The sequence below is a fragment of the Odontesthes bonariensis genome, chromosome 20, assembly GCF_027942865.1.
Source record: "Odontesthes bonariensis isolate fOdoBon6 chromosome 20, fOdoBon6.hap1, whole genome shotgun sequence".
Classification (NCBI taxonomy): domain Eukaryota; kingdom Metazoa; phylum Chordata; class Actinopteri; order Atheriniformes; family Atherinopsidae; genus Odontesthes; species Odontesthes bonariensis.
In genome coordinates, this window is record NC_134525.1 from 23675725 (window position 1) to 23695220 (window position 19496).

General features: G+C 44.7%; 1 protein-coding gene across 2 annotated transcripts in view; it reads right to left on the minus strand.

Moving 5' to 3' along the window:
• Nucleotides 1-2100: 2100 nt before the first annotated feature.
• Nucleotides 2101-19496, minus strand: part of adarb2 (adenosine deaminase RNA specific B2 (inactive)) — a 213740-nt gene continuing 196344 nt past the window's right edge. For both annotated transcript variants that reach the window (XM_075452739.1, XM_075452738.1), the window contains exons 7-10: nucleotides 17265-17433; nucleotides 10122-10303; nucleotides 4505-4686; nucleotides 2101-2999 (exon numbers count right to left, since the gene is read on the minus strand). In XM_075452739.1, coding sequence (XP_075308854.1) covers nucleotides 2832-2999; nucleotides 4505-4686; nucleotides 10122-10303; nucleotides 17265-17433 — 701 coding nt within the window. In that variant the 3' untranslated portion in view covers nucleotides 2101-2831. The remainder of the gene's footprint in view (nucleotides 3000-4504; nucleotides 4687-10121; nucleotides 10304-17264; nucleotides 17434-19496) is intronic.

Genomic DNA, 19496 nt, shown 5'->3' on the forward strand with positions numbered 1-19496 from the left:
CTATGGGTGCGTAATAAAGGTGCTAATGTGCTGTTAGCATGAGCTAAACAAGTGCCCATCGGTATTATTTTTCTGAAAGGTTCATTATTCATGTCCAAGTGGAATGATGTGAGAGGAAAATGTTTCCCAATCGATGCTTTTCACTGCTTTTATAGGAGTGGCACTACATAAAAGAAGTGAGAGGCTGCAAAATGAACCAATCGGAGTTGAGAAACATGTGACTTATACAGGGGTATGATGGAACGGTATTTTTAGCTCAGGAAGGTTTGTCGCCACCTGAGGTGAGTCATGCCGATCCGAGCGTAAACCTACGTCTGCCGCAGCAGTCTGAGGGCTGCAGATACCTGAAAGTTCAGCTCCACAGCAGACTGAGATGGAACTCCAGCACTGGTGCTGCCAAACAGCGGAAACGCTACTTTGCATATCAATTCAGCGTTTCCCTGGCTTGTTTCAGTAATACAAATGTTACCGTGACTCACATAGAATTTTAAAGGGCAAATTTTAGACTCCCTGCCACACTGTATTCCAAACGCAGAGATTCTCGTTGGTTCACGAATCAGCAGTGAACTTCGTCCACTCACAGGATATCTCTTCAGGCCCGACGGCCTCAATGGGTTCACAGCAGCATCCAACATGCTACAGACAGCGGACCGAACTGTTGACCCGTGCTCGGCTGTTATCAGACGGCCACGAGATTGAGTGAAATGACCCAGAAGTATGGAAGCATGATATCGGCTGATGAAATTCTCTTAACACTAAGGAAAGGAGCTTCCGTGCTTTCTTTATGGCGTCCTTTAACAGAGGAAACACTGGACCGTCCTTTAGGAGAGTTAAGCAGAAAAGGCCGTTCCACCCTGACCCCGAGCAGTAGCAACATTTAAGCAGTGTGAAGTTATTTCCATCTACTCGTATTAATAGTGATTCCAGTAAATAAAAAGGAGGACAATGTGACAACAGCACATTTCCATTCTTTATTGTAATAAACGGACAGTCTTGGTAATGAAGCAGTATTTGGGTGGTTCATTTTTATACAGCCCATTTGAAGAAAAACGAAATAAACTGGCCAACATATTTTTTGTAGACATCTTTGAAAGCGTTGTGGTTTCATCACTGCAGACACCGCGAGTGCGTCTGGTTTCTGTTTGTCGTGTCCTACCTCCGTATCATCTCTCCTTCCCGACTGAAAGTTCTTCAAATTTGAAATAGATATTTTTGGACTATTCTGCTGAAACGATCTGATCACACCCAGATGAGGCAGAATGTTTTTGATTTTTTTAAATTTTTGGTTCATTATGTCGATTTAATAGAGAGGAGACACATTCGTCGCACCTACTGTTTTATTACTAAATTTGTCAAATCATCTTCCCAATGCACTGATCTCCAGATAAAAGTTATTCCTTAAGTCCAATCATCATACAGCAGTTTGACTTGGACTGAATCCTCACTGGTCAACTCATGCTGGAGCAGGACACTGTAAAAAAAAAAAACAACAAAAACAAAACAAACAGAAACCACTAGATGTCACTCTCACTACTTGGATTTTACAGCTGACGGGGGGGGGGCCCTGCTGCTGCTGCTGGCGGACTGGGTCCCTCCACTGAATTGTTTAAAAGTACAGCAGTGACAGAACAACACAGTCATGATCATAATGAGTAGAAACACTTAGCTGCATAAAGACATCACACACACACACACACATACACACACACTGCGATGTACAGATGGAATATGCAAAGATGAAAATGTTCTGAGGAACAAATTTACATGGTAGAGAATGTTAACTGTGTGTAGCCAGACCCCGGCTCTGACTGGGCGGCGGCGTGTTGGCGTGCCGCCTGGGCCACAAAACGACAGCACGCGGTGATCAGGTCAACCAGGACTGATGGATCAAAGTCACTGGTGACTTCAAGCTCAGATCGGGGTGGAAAAAAGAAGAAAAAAAACTCCTCCCCTTCTCCTCTTCCTCCCTCGCCGCTTGTACTCAGGCGAGCGGTAATGGCTGCGCTCATGCACCTCGTGTTCTCCAGGGGGTGTATTAACCTGTCGTTGTGTCATGTTTAACTCTGCCGTGTTTGAGAGGCAGGGCGGGGGGGGGGGGTGGGGGGGGGGGGTAAAGATGAGCAGGCAGAGGTAGATGGAAAAGAGGGCAAAGGAGAGACGTATGGAGTTAAAGGTTGAGTTAAGAGAAGGAGGACAAAGATAGAAATGAAAAGGAGAAGGTGAGGCGGGCTGCTCTGAAGCTGCCGCCTGTCCTTCTCTTTTCTCACTCCCTTCCTCTTTCTCCATCACCCGTCACCCTGACAGGGCCGGTAATTGGACGTGGACCCTTTTTTTTTTCTCTTCCTCTCTTCCCCTTTTCCTCTGTCTGTCTGTCTGGCTCTCTCCCCTGTGGCTCTGCTCCTCAGCGTGAGCCTTGGGCCCGGAAATAGCTGATGACAAGATAGTGGCTGCCTTTCATTCTCCTCAAGGTTACCCCACCCTTTCTTGACAGCTAAAGAAGGGGTTGGGTGGGGGGGGTTGTATTTAGGTCTGTGTTTGCTAAAACCTTTGTGCTTATGTGTTTAAAGAAAGTAAGAGAGAAATCTTTCGATGTCACCTTTTCTTTCCAGCCCGTGCGGCCGACCTTTCAACCAGTTTTCTTCTGCACCGGCTAGTTGGGCGACACAAACGAGAATAAAACACAAAGACACGCGGGGCTGACAGCCTCGGGTTTAGAGGCTAAACTTCTGTATGAAGCTGTAAAACATGTAATCTTACCCTAAAAAAATAAAGCTTACACAAACACACACTCTATTCCTTGCTCACACACACGAACGCACACTCTCTGTTGCTCAGACAGACAGCAGGAACTGCTCCTGCTCGGGTGGCTTTCTGACCCAGGTGCCCAGGCCCGATTCCTGCAGATATCTGAGCCACTGGTGCTTCGCTGTCTGGTAAGGACGTGCCGCCATCTTGGCCTCGCTGTACATGAGCTGGCAGTTGGACACGCGGGTCCCGAGCTGGGGAGAGGAAGAGAAGAAGGACAAAGAGAAAGCAGGCCAGCGTCAGATGAGTGCATGACGGACGCTAAAATAGGGAAAACAAAGAAGAAGGAATGAAGCCGGGGCAGGAGAAGAAGAAGAAGAGAGGCAAAACAAAACGAATGAGCCGGCACAAATGCATTTGGGTGGGTTTGGGTGGAGTCGGGAGGGAGGGGGGGCTTCAACAGCTGTGTAATCTCCCCATTTAAATTTCACAAGCAATTGCACATTCTCTGTGCTTTTTGTGCATTCCTACTGTCGCGAGGGGAGACAATGAAGATCAGCGGAGAGACGAGTGGGGGGGGGGGGGAGGCGAAGAGAGCAGAAGTTTCTTTTGGCGATTAGCGCGACTGCTCTTGCGTGGGCCTTATATACGGCGCGCAGGGAGCACTTAGGGTGGGGGCCTCCTCGAGTACTTCTCCAAATAATTATGGTTCCACAGTCATTATGCTTTAACGGCCGCCATTTGGCGAGGCAGGCAGTGTCTGTTACATAAAGTTTCAGAATGGAAATGAAAATGCAGCGGGTGAAGATCCGAGCTGCCAGTTTCTGATAAGCCGCACAGACGGCAGATGTTGCCAAGCCCACAAATTTATCTACAGCGAAGAGGAAATTCCACGTTTCCTCTACACGGAGCACTCTGTGACTCTAGGTGTAGAAACAAACATTTATTCACACGAGATGTGATTATAGCTCAGGCTCATATTAATTAAAAATGACATCATATTTTACAGCAAATAGAATTTAGCGTCGGAGGTCTTTTCAAATTAACTTTTAAATTAGCAGGGCTTTGTGCTGAACAGATATTTCCTCATGTCATAGCAGTAAAAGAACAGTGTAATTAATAACACTGACAAAGGGCGCTTCATCCGGTTTTCTGCACGCTGGGATTCCTTAAAGAGACCAGAGCTGCTGCACGTTTTCCACCAAGCAAAAGTCAAAATATCTGCAGGGCAATTGGGAGATGTGAGATAAGTCACTGTTTTACTGTAAATACTTTAATGGATAACAGGGTCCATCGTTTTTCAGAGGCCTCTCCAAAGTATCACTTTGAGAAACTGAAGCACATGTTTGGATGCTTCTTATGAGGCGGATGGCCACCCTTCCTGGTTCTGGTTCTGCCAGAGGTTCCTTCCTGTTCAAAGGGAGTCGTTCCTTGCCACAGTCGCCTCAGGCTCGCTCAGGACGGGAGATTGGACCGAAGACTAGTTTCGGTGCAATCTGTTGGTTTCCTTAGCTGGGAAATTGTTTTTGAATTGGCTCTATATGAAAGAATTGGATTATTTTATAAATAATTACGATTACAATGAATTGAATTCCAATTGGCTTGAATTGGAGTTTATTATTTAAGTGCCTTGAGATGACATTTGTTGTATTTGGCGCTATATAAATAGAAATGAATTGAATTGAATTATGGAAAGCCCCCAGCCCCCAGCCCCCCCCCCCCCCCCCCCCCCCCCACCCACAGGGAGGTGCGTCCTCACCTTGCGGTAGAGTCTGTTCCAGCGGGTGAACAGAGCGTGCTTGCAGAGTCGCGAGGGTGTCCCCGTGTCCCGTCTCCGTCCCGTGGCGGTGTTGACCAGCTCCAGCTGCTGGTCGCCCAGTGTCCAGTTGACGCTGACGCACGTGGCCTTCCCCGGCTGCTGATACTCGGCGCTGCTCAGCCCTGCAGGGAAAGAAAAGGGTGGCTTTACGGAGGGTACACCTTCCATAGCGTTCACTATGTTGCCCCGCAGGTGATCCGAGCGATCTTTGCACATTTCATTCAAGAATATGTGAAGCACTTGTGAGTGAAATTTTGCAACTGTGTGCTTTCCCTCTCAATCCTCCACTTTGTTATTTGGTTTCACCTTCGTTCACCCTTGGCTCACTTTCTCCCCGAGGCTAATGGCAGATGTAAACTTTTGCAGCGCTGCAAAAAAAAAAAAACCCAAGTCAACCTGAGCCTGAAACTGCATGGCTGTTTATGTGGAGCTTTGATTCACCCCCGGAGAGAGAGAACAGGTTGAAAAGGGAGAGCTATCAATGTGGGCAATGTGTTCCTGCCTTTGTATGAGTGCTTGTCTGCTCTTGCATCCCTGCAGTTTACAATGCTTGAGCTATATATGCAGTAAATATCCTCTCCATTCACAAAGATCAGCCTCTCTCCTTACCGGGCTGCCACTCTGTTCTGCCCTCTCTGCCTTTCTCTCTGAAATAATTAGCCTCGCCAGCAAAGCACACAAAGCGATCAGTGGAGGAAAGAGAAAGAGGGACAGAGGTAGAGGGAAAGTGGCGGTCACATTGGGTTCCAGGTAGAGAATTAGCCGTCTGCATAGAGAGCACAGGTGTTGGCAGAGGTGCCGGGCCTATGGCGGAAACAGAGCTGACAGTGTGCTGAGAAACAATTGAGGGCTCAGGGCAAAAGATAGGAACCAGTTCCCCCCCCCAATGTATTCTTGGTAAGCAAAACAGAAGTTTTGATTCACAGCTGATAGTACAGCCTGAATCACAATGTTAAAGCACAAAGCAAACATGCCTGCCAGACGTTACCAGGCACAGTAGAGAGGCATAAATCTTTATTGAATTTAAGCTAATCTTATTTTCGCTGAAACAATAAATAGTAGCTTATGTCTGCAGTTAACAAAAGGAAAAAAAAGAACTGGAAGCAAACTTTTGAAATGTCAATACAGTAAAACAAACAACTCGGAATCAGACACCTATACTATTAACCAATTTAGATGAATAAAGATGGAGGAAAAAAAGGGGTCTTCTAGAATTTTTTTTTCAGCTGGGCATGAAGTAATGTTGCGCTAAAACAACTGCATCATGATGCGACCATAAAAAAAGGTTTTGTCATGAACTATTGAAAAATTCTAACTCGTCCTAATTATTTGGCTGTTGGGAATTAGGTAAGTAAAGCCGACAAAACGAGAAGCTAGCTAACAGCCGGTTAGCACTGTTCACCATGGAGACGGGAATTATGACGTCACAGTTTTCTCTGTAACACGAATGTATTAAAGACAAATTTTCAATCAAATTTTTGCTCATCTACAGAAGAATACTTCAGGTGAGATCCTGTCTTGGTTTCTAATGTATTAAGTGACCCCCCCCCCCCCAAAGCTTAAACAGCTCTGCTGCCATATTGCTGCGTCTTTGCAGCAAGCTAATTTAAAGCTAACTGAGTGAAGAGAATAAGCTTTATTAAAGTAATATTTCATTTCCTCACTGTTGTTATTTTTGGTTGCAAAATCTATGGGACTGGATCATCAAATGTATAACTGTTACACTGTAACTGTATAGAAAATGACTAGTATTAAGATATATAATATATATTATAAATAATATCTAGTATTATGGGACAAAAATGGGATTTTTTCAAATTCTTATTATCATATAAATCTTTATTTTCAGTGTCTCCTTTATTTCCTTTGGTATGGGACACACAGAGCTATATTTTACGAAAGAAAGGGATATACCCCCCTTACTCCAATTCGTGTAACATCAACATTCGAAGTTTGGCACCATCTGGTGTTTCACGTTATCCCCATCTATGAACTGTCTTTACAAAGAAAAAGCCGGTTTTGATTTCCGTTGGAGTTATTTGTTGTACCATGCGATGTTATGGGAGCCTTTTTAAGCAGTCAGTCTCTGCGACTGGTGAACAGCAAATGCCTTTGATCTCATCATCTGGTAGACAGCTTGTTATAATACAAAACCTCATCTACAATGCCACAATAGATGCCTGCAGATCCACGTTCCACGTTCGTTTTCCCATCTTCATTCTTCATTCACCAGTCCCAGCTCTTATTTTCCATTGCTCCGTGAAGCTAGAATGAATCACCTGCCACAGTAACAATCCTCAAAGTCTCTTATTACCCATCTCTCCTCTCTTGTGCAGATGCACCTCTTTGAACAAAAGACCTTCCTATCCATCCTGCCTTTTTCCCTTTCCTCTCGCTCCATTCATGGCTCATTTCATTCCTTCAATGGGCTTGACTCCTGTGTTTCTGTAATAGCCAATTTGATTTTTCCTTCATTGAAGACTTGATCAATGCCTCCTCTGGGAAGAGCTTGGCAGACATGAAAGAGGCTGAATTAGAGCATTTGGTTATAGAATTCATTGCTGAATATACATGTGGCTTCTCACACAAAGCTGCTGTGTGTTCAAGTGAACATATTGCATCTATTTTGCATTACTGTGACAATGCAGTTTTAGGGAAGGCAAAGCAGAGGAGGAGCTGGGAAGCAACAGATACTGGATGTGGAAAAAATGCATCTGGATTGTGAAGTTTTTTGGTTCGAATCCCTGACTAACTTGGTTAGATTTTGTTCAATCCCAGGAGAACTAAATCCTTTAAACAACTTGATGATTCATTGTAGCAAATACCTCCAATATGCAGGCTTGCTACTTAATTATACTGCTTTGATAAACTTTTTCAGGTATCGATTTTAAGTATCTTTGTCATGATGCGACATTTGAGTAGAAGTGTCCAATTTTAAAAAAATAAAAAATTCAGCTGTGTATTTGTTAATGGCTGAAGCTGACATTATGGTCCGGCGTACAGCTGCAGACCATCACTGGTGCTCTGGAGCTACAAAAACACCAAGTAACCAACACCAAGGCCACGATTAAAAAAAAAAAAAAAAGGACTCAACTAACTGCAATACTCAAAAAGTGGTAAACGGCCATTGTTACTGTTTTCTTCAACTGCTGCTTTTGCGATTCCTTTTATCCAGAAGCGAGACAGTCACGGTCTCTGTTTGCCCGAACAGCAGGACGAGAGTGAAGGACAAGTCGGGCCATCGATGTGTTTGGCCCTCTAGGGTTCAGGTGGTGCTGCTTTGGCTGCGTGTGATAAGAGCGGACCCTGCGACACCGCGGGAAGCTCCTCTGGGGACGTTCCTTTCAAAGACCCTGGACTCACAAAAAGCCAGGGAGCCCATCAAGAGTCAATGAAAGGGCGTCGGAGGACATGAGAGGAAGGTGGGGGAGACGTATGCGTGTAGACATCTGAATGCAATTGAAGTCCTGTCTTTCTTTATCCCCCTTTTCCCTCTGTCCGTCCCTCTCTCCCTGTCCAGGGCTCCCTTCAGATTGAATGGCTGTCTGATAAGAGCTGTGATTACATTGATTTGGTGCAGGGCCATCTACACTGTCTGTCCATCTCCCTCACTTCTTTCACCCTTGTACCCTTCAATGGACTGTTGCTACTCAAACCAATGCAGGTGCCAAGATCTGACAGTTTGGGACACACACACACACACACACACACAGAAACACACTGTCATTGTGAAGCACGTGAGACAGGAGGCAAGAACATTCGGAGCGGACCTCGAGAAACAAACACACTGCAGCGTCATCATCAGGTAGGACAAATCTTCAACAAGTTATTCATCAAACTGAACTTCCGGTCAGGTTTTCTGGTTATAATGGAATATGTAATATCATAAGTATGAAAGATTAACAAATGGTTTATACCTGCAAATATTTATCCTGTATTATCTGCAAGCAAAACTCATTTCCAGTCAGATGATTCCATTAAATTAAAATGCTGAAATTGGATGCAACCAAAAACCTGGTGGCTACGAATGAAATGTGCCGAAAGCGTCAGTATTTTTTTTTTTTCCCCCATCCGTAGTGCACCCTGACATAATATGACGCGTTTCCCTGTATGTGACTGTCGCTGTCTTTGTTCTCATCAATGATCCCCAGCAACGAAACGTGCCCCACATCTCTGTGCTTCTCTGTCTGACTGGCCTCGATCTGATGTGATGGCTGATGCTGTTTCTACAAGTTGGATGTCATTCAGATTGTCTGCCAGCATTCATCTTCCCCACAAAACGGAAGCCTCGGGGTCTCAGTGGAGCGCCCTTGGAAGCTGACTTGCCAAACTGCCTCTGAGTTGTCTGGATGGCACAATGTATGTGTAGAGTAGCGATAGAACGCAAGTTTGTGAAACGTGTGAGGTGAGTGATGCTTGTGATCCGTTGTGATGCATTTGGCCTGAAGCTCACGTATTTCTTAAAAGAAATCTCTTCAAATGGGTAGAATACTGTGTACACGTAGTTCTGGATCTCTGGGTATGTCGCCACTTAAAGGCAGGGGGAGAGCAGAAAGCGGTTTCTCTGCTCGATGAAGTAGCTAAGGTTTGTCTTTAAAGTCACAAGGTTTTTTTTTTGCCGGTTGTTTTTTGAAAAGTAAGAAAAAAAGTAGAAAAAGGCCAAATCTGGTCAAATCAGCCAAGAGGGTTGACTGGCTAAGAGTTGTGTGTGTAGGATTTCGGAGACAGAAAGCAGTGGACAAAAACCACTGCAAGGCACAAGGGGTGGGGTAACCAGTTTTTGAAGGTGTACTCTTATTTTCTGCCAAAAAAAATGAGCTTTCACCCTAAAGCGAGGGCTTTTAAAACACCACAAGAGAGAAGTTTGAAGGAGACAATACAACGCAGCTCATTTTCCACCACGAAGTTCCACCTTTTTTTCCACATTAATCTGTTTCAGAGCCTGTAGTGACCCACTTCCTTGACTCTACTTACTTCCACAAGTTCTGCTTCTTTTGGGTAGCAGTAGCGCTCAATTGCACTTAAATTTACAGACAATTTTGTCCTTGATTACAGAAAACTTTACTTAGTCTGTCACATATAGGATCGGTAAACCCTGGGCTTAACTGCTGGAGTTTTTACAGGTCAACGTAATGACTTTCAAACTTCCAAATGGGAAAAAAAACCTGTATAGAATGTATATATTACAGTGCCATACACTGTATGCAAGATATATTGCAGCATTTACTGAAAGTAGGTAATGTCTGCTCCACACAACAAATAAAGCATAGCCTCAAAGTCAATTGTTCACTGAAATGAGCAGAGCACAGGATGAACGAGGTAATATAAGTCCATTTCTACCGCCCTTAGCTGTGGACCAACCATGCTGTGCTCAGTTCAACTTGGGCAAAGTGGGACAAAGTGGCCCCTCAGATTTCTGCCAAATGTAAAGCAGTAATGTTCAGATCATTGGAATTTACACCACCTCAGTTTTTTTGCACTAAGACTTCACAAATGACTTTTAAGTGTGGTTTCTTTTGATCAGAGTGAGGTCTGAGCGACCGTGTTGTGGCCGTACCGCTCAGAAGGGGCTGGTTGCGTCTGTACGTAGCAGGCAGGGGGCCCAGGCGCTCCTGACGGTGGTTGAACACTCTGCCCAGATGGCCCGTGTGACGCAGGCTGCCCACGGTTACACTGTGAAGGTACACTGGCTCCACAAAGTGGCTCAGCAACGCACCCTGCAGGCCCAAGATGTTCCATCTGAGAGGGAGACAAGATGGACAGAGGGGTGAAGGAGAGAAGGGACAATAAGTGGTGTCGATGGAAGAAAGAGAGAAACGGGGACGGAGCACAGGGGGGAGGAGAGATAGAATTGGGGGTTGGATACAGAGAGACAGACAGATGTGAGAGCTTTGATGACAGGTAGAGACAATTTGATCATTATCTTGATGGTGGACGTGATGAATAACAGCCTGTGGACTGGCAGCACACACTAACACACATCCTCACACCCCAGAGACACAAACCATCATCGCCAACATCAACACAGACAAAGGTCAGTACATCAGCATTCATTACATGGAACAACACATTACCACGTGTGCATTCATCAGTGCCACGGAGGTTAATGCACTCCACCAGGCTGCGGGAGAGTCTTCGTCAATTGCTCATTTTGAGGGGCAATCACCTCCGGGTTTGTTTCGGGAGATCCACGAGTGACACAAAATCACTGTGGGGCTCATCCTGCCGGCCGCTCTGATTCCTGACACCGCAGTCAGCTGGTCATGTGCCGCCTACTGTAGAAAGCACCCAGCCTCTACTTGACAAGCAGATGCTAATTTTAGGATAGAAAATGACAATTGCCACGAATATCATCATTTCTGGCCGTCATTGAGGGAGAGGAAGTCTGCTGTGTACCTGAGCTGAGTGCTCAGCAGTGCCTCGGACTAATGGACTTATGTTAGCCACGATCAGAAGCTCAACAACATGCTACTAATTTTATACATCACTGTTCTTTTCGTTCATCAGCGGCTCTTTATCATGGATACAATTACAGCGGCTGCTTGTGTTTTTCCTTTTTTCCCTTTCTCTTTCTTCCCCAACTCTCACCGGCTTAATAATCACTCATTACAGCTCCTTTTGCTTCCCAAGCAGTCAATTAACATCAGCGGCTTTCTGGGAGTCACTAAATGGCCTTGCAAAGCAGCGGCCGCCTGCTTCTGCTTTACCTACAATCTGTCGGCAAGATCTGGCCTCAGATACAGAAAAAGGAGGAGCTCTGTTCAAAAAGCAAAAAAACACTAAATCAGCGCTCCACCAAAACTGAAACAGTCTGAAAGATGAATTTACTCCAAAAGCTATACCGTGAATTTGAAGCATATTCTAATCTCATGCAAGAAAAGACAGCCATCTGGCTTGGGAGTGTGTATCAGAAGAGAGGAGAGGGGAGAGACCCCTTCTTTCTCACTCTGCATCTTTAGCTCCCTCCCTCCTCCAGTAAATGCCGACCATTAAAGTAATGTGTTCATCTGCATAAAACTGCAATGGAATTGAGAACATCATCGTTATATGAAGGCCATTTAGGCCCCTCAATTAAATCCAGCTGTCGACTTCAAATCAAATATTAGCAGAGGAGCTTCACTGGGCACGGCTTAAGGAAACAAAATGATGATCATGAGATAAAGCAATGATAACTGTTATCAAGGATGTTTATGATAAGAGCAAAGACCCTAATATCCCCTCTGGGCAGAGCTGAACTAAATATAATAAAGTGCAGGAAGTGATGGAAGTGTAGAAATAAAAAAGTAATGAGAGGTTGCAAAATAAGTGTGACAGAGGACAAAAAGAGGTATCCAGGGGATCACTTCAAGATTGCAGCAGTGTGTGTGTGTGTGTGTGTGTGTGTGTGTGTGTGTGTTATTACTGTGGCTCTAAGCTCCTCTCAGTTCCACCTACCTCTCCTGACCTTGATAAACTGGCCCTCGGTGACCCACTCACTTTAACGACGGCCACCGATCACTTACAGCGATTAAAAAAAAGGAAGGATAAAAAAAAAAGAAAAAAAAGACACAGGAAGCCACGGAGCAAAGAGAAGCGCGTCCGACGTCTAACCTGGCGGGATGGAGGGGAAAGGACAGGGGGAGGGAAGAAAAGCAGGATGTCCCCTCTCCCTCCCCCGTCACTCTATTTTTTTGTAAAGTAATTGCTTTCACCCCTGTTGGTGACCTGGGCAGATTTAATCACACCATCTCCAGCCCTGGCCAACTGAATCAAATTGGTCAAATTAACAGCGGCTACACGGGAGAAGGGTTCACCTCTCGCTCGCACCCTCTTTTCTAGCCCTCTCTGGTTCTCTGTGTTTGTGCCAGTCCTCTCACACACAGACACAACAGCAGCTCAGCTGTGGTCTGGTACGGCTCAGCTGGCACAGCGCAGTGCTTACTAAGCTAAATTCAGGGTTTCAGCTCCTGTAGAGGGCAAGTGTTGGCAGAAAATCTGAAACCATATTATAAAATGATTTCAGATAAGTCAGAAAATGCAACGTCAAGGTTTGAGGCGTCAGAATTTCTGAGTGTTTAAAGCCAACCTCGCAGTACAGCTGTGAGGTTGTTTAATATACATCGTTCAGCTAGTCGAACGGTCCACACTTTGATCCGAATGGAAAATTTTCTCTTGGAAAGACTTTGTAAGGACATTTTTTTCAGGTCAAAGTTGTTTGACAAATGCCTTCAAAATGGATAAACAGTCAAATCTGCCTTTGCCGTTTCGATTCGTGTCAATTAGCAAATAACAGCATACTAACACGCAAAACTATGATAATGTGGAAAATATGAGCCTGCCAGCTTTGCTATTACAAGCTTTTGAGCATGTTGATGTTACCATTTCACTCAAAGCACGACTGGGCTAAGTTCAGCTTCACAGATAGACTGTATATACAAGATGGGCACGGCCATCTTTCTAACAAGGTCTAACAAGAGAAGCCAGTGGACAGGTGCAATGACCCACGGCTGCTAAGCACCGGATTAAAAAAAACAGTTCCATGTTCCAACTCTCCTCAACTCAGCACATTTTGGCCACAAATCTGATGTTAAGTGGGGAGTGTGGTTATTTTGTTGGTTCATTTATTGGTGGAACAGCCAATCCATTCTTCACAGACAGTTGTTTTCCTTGATGCTTCAACAAATCTTTTTTTCCTTTTCTAAATAGAAAATAGTTAGTAGATCTGTCTTTAGCTAACTGAGTTTCTACATACTTTGCAACTTCAATGAATGCCATTTAGAATAAAATTGGCATTCGTTGGAAAAGCTAAATGTATCCCAAACTTTTTCAGAGTTTTGTGAGAAAGTAATGCTCCGGTAGAGCATAAACCAACAGGTGATTTCCATCCTTCCGTCCATTTTCTATACCCGGTCCATCACAGGGCCACACAGAGACAAACGAAACACACAACCACCCACACTCACTCCTAGGGTCAATTTAGAGTCACCCCTTAACGTAACATGCATTTTTACCATGTTGCATGTGGGACAACATTTGAAAGAACAAAGATTACAAAGCTTTTACAGAGTACAATTTTAATTTTTTTAGCCACAAAAATATATTTTCATTCAATATACTCAATAGTGTAATTCAAACAGTAGCTTATGATGTTAGCTAACCTTGGAGACCTAGTTCTGTGTATCTAATATTTCGAGTTGCCTCTAAATGTGACCTGGCAGGAAGACAGAGTTGGACTATCCATCCCTGCCCACATCAAAGCCCCACAATGAATATGATTATGCTGTACGGTGGTATTTGCATGTGGAGGCTTTGCTGCTAAATGTCATAATCTAACATCATTGCTGGGCAGCTGACATTAGCTACCTGCTTTCTTGACATTTGAACACATTCATCTCACAGCCTATCTGCAGCATAGTCAAATATGTTTAGTTTTAATCCTCCGCCAATTTAATAAAACCAACAAATTAACAACATTAAGATCATTCTGCATATTTAAAGATGACTGTGTGAGTCCAAACATAATTTCATTGGGCTATGGGGGGGTTTTCTAACTCAGCAAAGGTTGTTAAGTAGCAAGACCATTGTGGTTCCGTTTATACACAGCTCTTTATCATGACCTTATGAAGTGCAAGTTTATTACTAATATGCCAACAGACAGTATATCAGTATTCACTGAGGTCCTTAAGATCTATCTAAAACAGTGATGACAGGATAAAATGGGGTTTAAGGGGTTGAGGGTCCAACCACAGGTCGCAGTGAGTCAAACTTGGACGGTTGCATTTAAAGTATTATGATCACTGTTACAGTATTTGTGGTAAAGTTTTACTTTTACCTTTTAGTCACAGTCTTAGTTCTGCTGGACCTGAGTGCTGGCTTTGACACAGTTGACCATGCGATCTTATTACAGAGGTTAGAAGACTGGATGGGAATCTCTGGTCGTGTTTTAAACTGGTTCAAGTCCTATCTGGAGGACAGGAAATATTTTGTTGAAATGGGTAACTGTGTCTCAGACCAAATGGCTATGACCTGTGGGGTTCCCCAGGGGTCAATCCTGGGACCCGTGCTGTTCAATCTGTACATGCTTCCATTAGGCCAGCTAATACGCAGCTATAATGTGTCCTACCACAACTATGCAGATGACACTCAGATCTACGTGTCACTGACAGCAGGAGAACACGGGCTTGTAGATACATTGTGTCACTGCATCGATAAGATCAGTGTGTGGATGCAAAACAATTTTCTCCAGCTAAGCTCAGACAAAACTGAAATCATTGTCTGTGGCCCACAGAAACAAAGAGGAAGTGTTATCAGTCACCTTGAGACTCTCTCTCTTAAACCTAATAATCAAGTTAGAAATCTTGGGGTAATATTGGACTCAGACCTGAACTTTAACAGCCACATTAAATCAGTAACATCAGCAGCTTTTTACCATCTAAAAAACATTGCCAGAATCAAAGGAATAGTGTCTAAACCAGACTTAGAGAGACTGATCCATGCGTTTGTCTCCAGCAGGTTAGACTACTGTAACGGCCTGCTCACTGGGCTCTCTAAACGGGCTGTAAGACAGCTGCAGTACATCCAGAATGCTGCTGCTCGAGTCCTGACCAGAACCAGGAAATACGACCATATTAGTCCAGTGCTCAGGTATCTGCACTGGCTTCCTGTCGCTCAGAGAATAGACTTTAAAACAGCTCTGCTCGTGTACAAGTCTCTTCATGGTCAAGCGCCAAAGTACATCTCTGACATGTTAGAGCCATATGAACCAACTCGGGCTCTGAGAACCTCAGGGAGGGGTCTCCTGCTGGTGCCCAGAGTCAGGACTAAACAAAGTGAGGCTGCGTTTCAGTTTTATGCTCCTATAATCTGGAACAGTCTTCCAGAAGATGTGAGACAGGCCTCAACTCTGACAATGTTTAAATCCAGGCTGAAAACAGTTCTATTTAGCTGTGCATATGACAACTGAAAGTATTTTATCTGCACTCTTCACTTTTAAATTAATTAATTAATGATTATTTTTTATATTTTTATTTTTCCCCCTCTTCCTTGATTGCTTTTAACTGTGTTTTAATTTTTATCTTTTAAATGCCTTGTCTTTATGTAAAGCACATTGAGTTGTCTGTAGTATGAAATGCGCTATATAAAGAAAGATGCATTGCCTTGCCTTTTAGAATTATTTGTTCGAATTAAAAACATCGACTTGACCTACTGAGCCCCCGAAAGTATTTTACCAATTTTGTATTATGTTAAGACTTGGCTCAGTAAAGATTGAACAGTGTTGCCTTAGAGCGGCTGTGATTCTCTTAGATCGCGTAATTATAACAAAATGAATTGCTGAATGAATAAGGCCGCTCCAGCTTAATTAGTCTGAAAGTGGACGAGGCACAAATAGCTTCCGTTCTCACAGAGTGTGAACAGCTTAAATAATACTATATTTTATTCCTCATAGACGATCATCGGTCATAATCTTTAACCGTGTCCCTCAAATAAAAAATTAAACTCATTAAGAAGTGGGTGAATGTCATTTTGGTTACTTGCATGTGGTTGTGTAGATGTAGACGAGCTTCAGTTTGTATGAACTTGTGCCTCCACTCCTAACACATGAAGATGGTGTGAAAACGGAGGCGGAGGAGCAAAGCCTTCCTGATTTAACTTTGCCATCTGTCTTTCACATGTGGCCAACTTGTTAACAGTTTAAGGCACACACACAGGTGCCATTTTTTCTTTTACCCACTGAGGAAATGACAAGTTGGCAGTAGTTTAAACCCATCTTCAAATATAATTGAGTCACGGAGTCTGTCTCAAACTAACACAGCAACACCGGAAACAAGGAAAGTGAATTAAAAGGAGATGAGTGACACTTGTGGCTTGAATAAGTCAATCTTGTTGTTTCACGCAGGCATGTACCTTGCAAAGCCGACTGAAGTAACTCTATAGACCACATTGGGTAAAGGGTTGTATGACTAATCTTATATCATGTTATATATAATGTTAGCTGGTGCAGAGTCACCCTTCTGATCTAGAGATTACAACAAAGCTGTGGTTAAGAACTAATTCATTAGAATGGGATTACCAAATCAAGTCACATATGGGAAATCAATAATCACTACCTGGACTACAAAAGATTTCACACAAGGCATGGCTCATGGTAACATACCCCCACCCACAGTTGCATTAGGTAAATATTAGACAAGACTCTGGCTGGCTCAAAAAGCACATTTTAAAATACTTTATTTAAACAAATCTCTCCTCTTCCTGAGATAGTTAATCTCCTCATGAAGTTAACCTTTCCACCAATCAATTTCCCTTTCTTTTCTTAAATTGACAGAGATTTCTTGGTTGATGGTGTGTATTTTCTTTGATCGTTTTTTTTTTATTTCCATTTTTTTTTTAAGGAATGTCAACCCGAACCCTGCGGAACCAACAGCGAAGCTCTTCGGGAAAATTTGATTTTCACATTTAGAAATGAGATAACGGTAATGACATGTGGTTTCCAAGAGTAGTGTTACAAGGACAAAGAAACAAAGTCAAAATGGAAAACAAAGTTGCAAGACCAGGACTTCATAAGCCAGGAGAACAGATCACATTTATAGTAAGTGTCAGAAACAATATAAACCAGTGATGCTGGACTGAGGTTTTGTTTAGACCAGAAGGGAATAAAAATGCCTTCTTAATCCCCCCGAAAATGGTTTTAAACCCAGATGGACCGTGTCACTGGACTGACCTGGTGATCTTGTCAGTGCAGGACATGGTGATGAGCTGTTCCCCCTGTAGCACACCATCCCAAGTCTGGACGGGCCCTCGGCACCGAACTGGCACTGTCCCCTCCCCTGACTCGATTTTGGTCCGCAGGTGGCTTCGGTGCTTCCTCATGAGGTGTCTGCTGCTGTGTACTGAAAACAGGATGCACACGGTGACACTGTCAGCTATTCAGACCTACATAGGAACAGAGAGATATAAGCTAAGCTAGTACTTCAATCTTTATCCAGAAGTGTAATCCTTATTCCATTGCTTCCATTATCCATTCCATAGTTTGTCTAACTAATTTCAGGTCACTTTTAAGATACAAAACAAGACGAAAAATCTTAAATGCTTATTAAATATGATATATCAAGTTTATTTCCTGCGGGGAGTTAAACTCATGTATTCTCCATTGGTTGATTTTAATATAGCAAGCATTTTTTGGCTGGAGTGTTTTTGGGTGGGTGGGTTCATGAGGAAGAAAAAAAAAATCTTCCTGGAGCTTTTTCTCTTAGGAAGGATTACACAAACTGACAGAACAACCCTCATCTTGTTAGCGAGAGCACAACTCTAATTAAACCAATCTTTTGTTTTCACAAAGCTATGCATGGCAGACTAACCTCTACAGGTGCCAACTCTGTTAGTTTAACTCAACTGTATTAGAATACAGGTAGAGTAAAGGCATAGTGCAGTGGCCACCATTGTTTAGGGTCTTGAGTTTGGAATTGTCTTGTTCTCTCCATGCCCGTGTGGATTTCCACTAAAAGCATGTAATTTAGGATAAAACAGCACTCTAAAATGTGAAGGTGTAAGTGTCCGTGTGTCACTTTCTGTTACAAAATCCACATATGTCACAGCACAGTGAATTAAAGTGGGTCAAAATAATCACAGTTTTTGTTTGAATAACTTCTCATTTCTTCCGACAGGCTCACCACCCGTGGGAGGGGCCATGGGGGTCGGGTGCAGTGTGAGCTGGGCAGCAGCCGAAGGCAGGGACCTTGGCGGTCTGATCCTCGGCTACTGAAGCTGGCTCTTGGACGTGGAACGTCACCTCTCTGCTGGGGAAGGAGCATGAGCTGGTGCGCGAGGCTGAGCGGTTCCGGCTAGATATAGTCGGACTCACCTCGACGCATGGCTTGGGCTCCGGAACCAGCCTCCTCGAGAGGGGTTGGACTCTCTTCCACTCTGGAGTTGCCCGCGGTGAGAGGCGTAGACCAGGTGTGGGCATACTTATTGCCCCCTGGCTGTGCGCCTGTACATTGGGGTTCACCCCGGTAGACGAGAGGGTAGCCTCCCTCCGCCTTAGTGTGGGGGGACGGGTCCTGACTGTTGTTTGTGCTTATGCACCGAACGGCAGTTCAGAGTACCCACCCTTTTTGGAGTCCCTGGAGGAGGCACTAGAGAGTGCTCCTCCGGGAGACTCCCTCGTACTGCTGGGGGACTTCAATGCTCACGTGGGCAATGACAGTGAGACCTGGAGGGGCGTGATTGGGAGGAACGCCCCCCCCGATCTGAATCAGAGTGGTGTTTTGTTGTTGGACTTCTGTGCTCGTCACAGACTGTCCATAACGAACACCATGTTCAGGCATAAGGGTGTCCATATGTGCACTTGGCACCAGGACACCCTAGGCCGCAGCTCGATGATCGACTTTGTGGTTGTATCGTCGGACTTGCGGCCGTATGTCCTGGACACTCGGGTGAAGAGAGGGGCGGAGCTGTCAACTGATCACCACCTGGTGGTGAGTTGGCTCTGCTGGTGGGGGAGGAAGCTGGTCAGACCTGGCAGGCCCAAACGTATTGTGAGGGTCTGTTGGGAACGGCTGGCGGAATCCCCTGTAAGGAGGAGTTTCAACTCCCACCTCCGGCAGAGCTTCAACCATGTCCCGGGGCGGCATTGTTGAGGCGGCCGACCGGAGCTGTGGCCGTAAGGTGGTCGGTGCCTCTCGTGGCGGCAATCCCTGAACCCGCTGGTGGACCCCAGTGGTGAGGGAGGCCGTCAAGCTGAAGAAGGAGTCCTATCGGGCCTTTTTGGCCAGTGGGACTCTGGAAGCAGCTGATGGATACCGACAGGCCAAGCGGAACGCAGCCTCGGCGGTTGCAGAGGCAAAAACTCTGGCTTGGGAGGAGTTCGGGGAGGCCATGGAGAACGACTTCCGGACGGCCTCGAGGAGATTCTGGTCCACCATCCGGCGGCTCAGGAAGGGAAAGCCGTGCA